The 5,214-nt window shown below is 43.1% G+C and overlaps 1 protein-coding gene across 1 annotated transcript; it reads right to left on the reverse strand.

The window, feature by feature from the left end:
- Positions 1–2,193: 2,193 nt before the first annotated feature.
- On the reverse strand, positions 2,194–5,008 carry LOC147632331 (uncharacterized). Its single transcript, XM_086807846.1, is given in 7 exon segments — positions 2,194–2,340; positions 2,429–2,509; positions 2,611–2,719; positions 4,103–4,231; positions 4,310–4,515; positions 4,566–4,677; positions 4,773–5,008. Coding segments are annotated over 7 exon segments (1,020 nt in total).
- Between the last annotated feature and the right edge of the window lie 206 nt (positions 5,009–5,214).

The raw sequence follows: 5,214 nt of genomic DNA on the forward strand, positions 1-5,214 counted from the left end.
AAAATCATCCAAGTATTCTCTGAGAATGTCCTGCATTAGGCGATTGAATGTAGCTGGGACATTTGTCAAACCAAACGGCATGACTATAAATTCATAGTGCCCATACCAAGTATTGATGGCTATCTTCAGGATATCTTGCTCATTAATCCTGATCTGATAATACCCTGATTTGAGATCTATCTTTTTGAAGATCTGGGCTTCACTTAGCCCGTCCAAAAGCTCATCAATTCTGGGGATAGGATACTTATTCTTAACTGTCAGCTGATTGAGACCTCTGTAGTCCACACAGAGTCTTAGCATTCCATCTTTCTTTTTCTGAAAGAGAATCGGCACTCCCCAAGGTGAAACACTGGGTCTTACAAACCCTTGTTCTAACAGCTGCCTAAGATGTTCCTTGAGTTCAATGGCTTCATGGACTGGCATTCTGTACGTGCGCTGGGCTACTGGTTGAGCTCCGGGGGTCAACTCTATCACATGATCTACTTCTCAAATCGGAGGCATCTCTGTTAACTCTGCTGGGAATAAATCATCATATTCACTTAACCATTCTGGTTCTTTAGCTTTTAACTTTGGTTCACTTGATTCATTTTGACAACGTAGATAAGTTGCTTCTTTCTAACTCCTTTCAGTAACTTAGAAGCTTTTACTAATTGCAGACTTGGGGATCCTGAAATTCTGATTTCTTGAACTTTGTTTCCGTGAAGGTCACGGAAGGAAATGGTTCCATTGTGACAGTGAATGTCAGCTTGATTTTTGTGGAGCCAATCCATTCCAAGGATCCTGTCGAAAACTCCCAAAGGTAGGACTATGAACTGACAGTTAGTTATATTCCCATCTAGATTGAATTGAATACAATTTGTCTCATGGTGAGTGAAAAGGATCTTCCCACTGGCGGCCTATTCAACTTGTATAGGGTTCCCTATTTTCTGATCTAAGACTAGCTTACGCAAGCATCCAGGGGAAATAAATGAATGAGTACTGCCTGAATCAATCAAAAGTTTGAATGACTTACCCTTATACTCAACTAGAGTATGGATGACTGAGAATTGACGGTTTGGCCCTTGGTTTTCAATTGCGGCATAAATATGGCCTCTTTACTCTTCCACTACTTCTGCTATTGTAACTGCTTTGGCTGCTCTGCAGACTGGGGCAGAACTCTTTCTCTTTGGTTACCCCAGTTCTAGAAATGAGTTCTGAGATTACTCTGTATAGAGGCAGATGGCTAAGCTGGATTCCTCCTAGGATTGCCCTGATTTTGACGAGATGGACCCTAATTTGACTGATAGGAAGGGGCTGGTCTTTGCATTCTGGATCCTTGACTTCCCTATCCTCTTGACATGGTAGGAGTCGGGCAGTCTTTCAGCTGGTGACCAAAACCCTGACATCCAAAACACCGGTTCTCACTTTTGAGCTCATCCCTCCAAATCCTTGAAAAAGGTGGGGCTCCTGAGAAAGTAATCTGAGGGAAGGGTCTTCCTTCACTTCTGAATCTGCCAGCATCTTGATTCTGACTTGGGCCTTGCTGCCTCTTTGGAGGTGGAAAGTTTGAAGCACTTCCTGTGGTTTGGAACCTTTTTAAGTTTGAGGGTGCAGGCCTTGGCGAGACCTTGACAACAAATGCCTTAGCAAAGTCCTTTGCCATTCAGAGAGCTTCCGCCATTGAGACTGGTTTGGCATTTTTCACTAAAGTGTCTAATGGCTCGTTCATTCCTCGAATGAATCTAGCCATTAGGTTCTCTTCATCCAAAAGTGGAGAAAATTTTGAGGAGAAGGGAAAATGCCTGATGGTACTCTTCAATTATCTGGCTATCTTGTTTTAATTCCAAGAATTCATTCATTTTGGTTTCCAGGAAGCCCGGAGGACAGAACCTTTTCCTGAGGTATGCTTTAAGATCTGACCAGGTCTGGGTATTTTTATCGAGAGACGGTTTGTCTCGCAATGGTTTCTCCATCGACCCTGGCCGTTTCCACAATCTTTAATCTGGCGAGAGCCATCTTGCTTCTCTCATTGTAGCTGGTTACATCAAAGTACTCTTCCATGGCCTCAATCCATTTTTCCACTGTTTCTCCTAACTGTTCCCCTTCACCCTTAAATGGACTAGGTTGGGATCAGTGTAGGGCCTTACACGAACATCCGGAACTAACTCTTCATCATCAGTAAGAGGATCTGGTTGCCTAGCAGCACGGGCCGTGTTAATATGAAAATAAACCACAAAACAAATCAGTGATACCCACAGGTGGATCAGGCGTGTCTGGAAGTGTCGCCTGCAAAGCATGGTACCCGTAGTATGAAGCGTACTCCATCTCCTGCGCCGTAGGTGCACGACCATAGTCTTTGGTCTGCATCAAGACAGAACCAAAGACTTATTGATTTCTTCATTCAATGATAGTATCTTTGAAAGTTAAAATTAGAACGATTTATACTCACAAATGTGGCCACAAATCCATCTCGACCCATCCGGCCTAGTCTAGATGTGTGACCAACTTGCAGTCTCTTTCGTGCTGTCGTCTATGTAAATTTCATTAAACAAAATGACATATTAGAGAATATTTAGAATCAATCTATCAAAGTTCAAATTAATTCTAATATACATTAGCAAAGACACGCACCTTCTGCTGAGGAAAAGTGATGCGTAGGCGTCTCTCCTTGCGGAAGTATTGCCATGTCTCCTTGCACATATCAGCCCTCCTCTTGTTTGTCTCCACCATACAGTAGCGTCTGTTTATTTTTCATATTGCATACCATAGAACTTGTTAGATTTCAATGTTTTCTTTCATGCATTGCTTTTTTCTTCTCGATCATTTGATTAATGACTTGTGTTTTTATGGTACTTGAAAATCAGATTCGGACCAATCAGAGGGTACACCACCACCTCCTACTCGTTGGGTTGCACAGAGTTCCAATACTGCACATGAACCTGTTTAATGATGATTTCTACTACGACGAGTCTATTATATGCTAGTGTGCTCGTTGTCGTGGCACATATCGGAGGCCACGACGGGAGTGCTTTTCACATGAGATGACTCATGGTACTTTTGAGCGAGCACCGTCACCTGAGGAGCGACATCCACCTATGGTATGTGACTGTTCTCCCTTAGTATTATTATTGGTTATTTTATAAATCAAAGGCTCATATATAATGTAACCATATCATATATGTAGGTATATTCACTTGATTTGACGAGGATGACTTCACTATCAGTGGTGCACATGTCCCTCGCACATGGCACGGACAGGTCACTTGTCAGCTGTGGAGCTCGAGGTTTCTCGACATCCTCTACCTCCTACTTTGGAGGCCGAGACGGGTGGAGATCATCCGTTGCCTACTCCTTTGCATTCTCTAGTACAGACGTATGATCCAAGGTGATACGGAGGATGGTAGAGAGGATCACTTCCTTTAGATGGAGTGGTTTTCAACTTCTGGGGCAATCGCTACATGATTGCTCCATCTACCATCAGTGGAGCAGGACGAGGCCTCTTTATTGCACAGGACTTACATGTGCCCCCTCGTTCAGAGGTCACCCTTATGTCTTTTTGTGGACCTATATATAGATGGGGTCCATGGCATCAGCTTACTCGCTACATTCATCAGAGCATGAGTACTTATGGATTATGTCTCAATGCAGCCTCTCTTTATGATAGAGGGATCACACATGCAGAAGGACAAAGACTCTATGTTGATGGAAGATCTTACTCTCAAGGAAACATAGCAGGTTTAATCAATAGTAGTCGAGGGATGAGTTCAAGAACCAATTGCACGTTTGTGGAGTGTGAGAATAGTCATGAACCAGAACATATGAGCAGGGATGTAGAAAGATACATAGTTGTCAATGCTATTAGATCATTACGTGCTAGTGATGAATTGTTGGTCAATTATGGATGGCGTAGACCTCCATGAGCACCCTTAACAGCATTTCGTGGCAGTAGTTCCAGCAGCACCCTCAGTGACTACCCGCAGTACCCTTAACCGCAACACACCCCATGCTGCCCATTGGTATCAGAGCTCTCTGGTGGTAACTTTTTGGTCTCATAGGTCATTTTGGCCTTTTGAAGACGTAAATCTAGCATTTTATTTTGTTTCATTTCTCTCTCTCTACTTACCGTGCATTGTCGCGTCGATGACTCAGGAGTTTACACAATTGTTTCAGCAACCACTTCCGACTCCATCCTGCCCCAAACTCCGTCTCTAGTGTGTTGATGACATATTTCTTGTCATCCTCGAGTTGATCACTGCATTGCAAAATAAAGTCAGTTAGTAATTCAAATAAAAAATTGTAATTCATATTCTTTATGTTAAATAATACTTACTGCCATGGTATATGAACTTGCTGTAGATATGACATGCAAAGATCTCTCATCTGTCATCTGAAGGCGATGCCGACTCCGACCTAAAGGATACCCCCGTCAGGTGTGATGTCACATGTGACACCCAAAGTCCCAGTGCACGTGCGCATCGGCACTGGTGGTGTGGTATGCCTACGTGCAATACAAACATACGATATATTGAGATGTGGGTTCGTAAAAAAATACTTGATATTTAATCCGTAATCACCATAAAAGATATACCTGTGGAGGAACGGCCACTACCTTGTGAATCAGGTGTCACCTGAGTACTAGGAGGTACATCAGGAGTAAGCCGCTGACTCTCGTGATGTGATGTAACTGGGATAGGAGTCCTAAGCAAACAAAGACATCAAAAGGATATATATATTAAGAATTCTATATGTAAAAAAATGGATGACATTACTATTTTATCAATCAAGAAGCTTACCGATGCGCAGTAGTATGTGCATGCCAAGACATCTCCACTCCTGCATGTGGCTGGGAGGATGTACCCTCTCCAGGTCGTACGGGTAATCTCCCAAGAATCTCAATCGTGCCGTCTAAACCCACATCATCCATCTCCACATAATCTGTCATAGCCTCTGACAGTGTATCTCTAGAAAGTCCAGTGCCTCGTAGCAAAGACTTGATCTCCAACTTCACTTTACGACCGTGGTCACTCATCGTATCTATATATTTAAAACAACTATATGTCAGACTAGAGATACATTGTTAGAGAAGAGCTCAATACATTGTTAGAGTTCTGTTCGACCGAGGACAGTACGGTGGATCTCTTCACAAAGTCTCTCTCTCAGGATTTGCTCAGGCAGCACCCCAGCTCCCTGTTGTTGGTTTCACAGCCAGGAGCTGAGAGGGGGTGTTAGAAGTCA

The sequence above is a fragment of the Cibotium barometz genome, chromosome 13 (assembly GCF_041138505.1).
Source record: "Cibotium barometz isolate CiBa-2024 chromosome 13, ASM4113850v1, whole genome shotgun sequence".
In the NCBI taxonomy this organism is placed as follows: domain Eukaryota; kingdom Viridiplantae; phylum Streptophyta; class Polypodiopsida; order Cyatheales; family Cibotiaceae; genus Cibotium; species Cibotium barometz.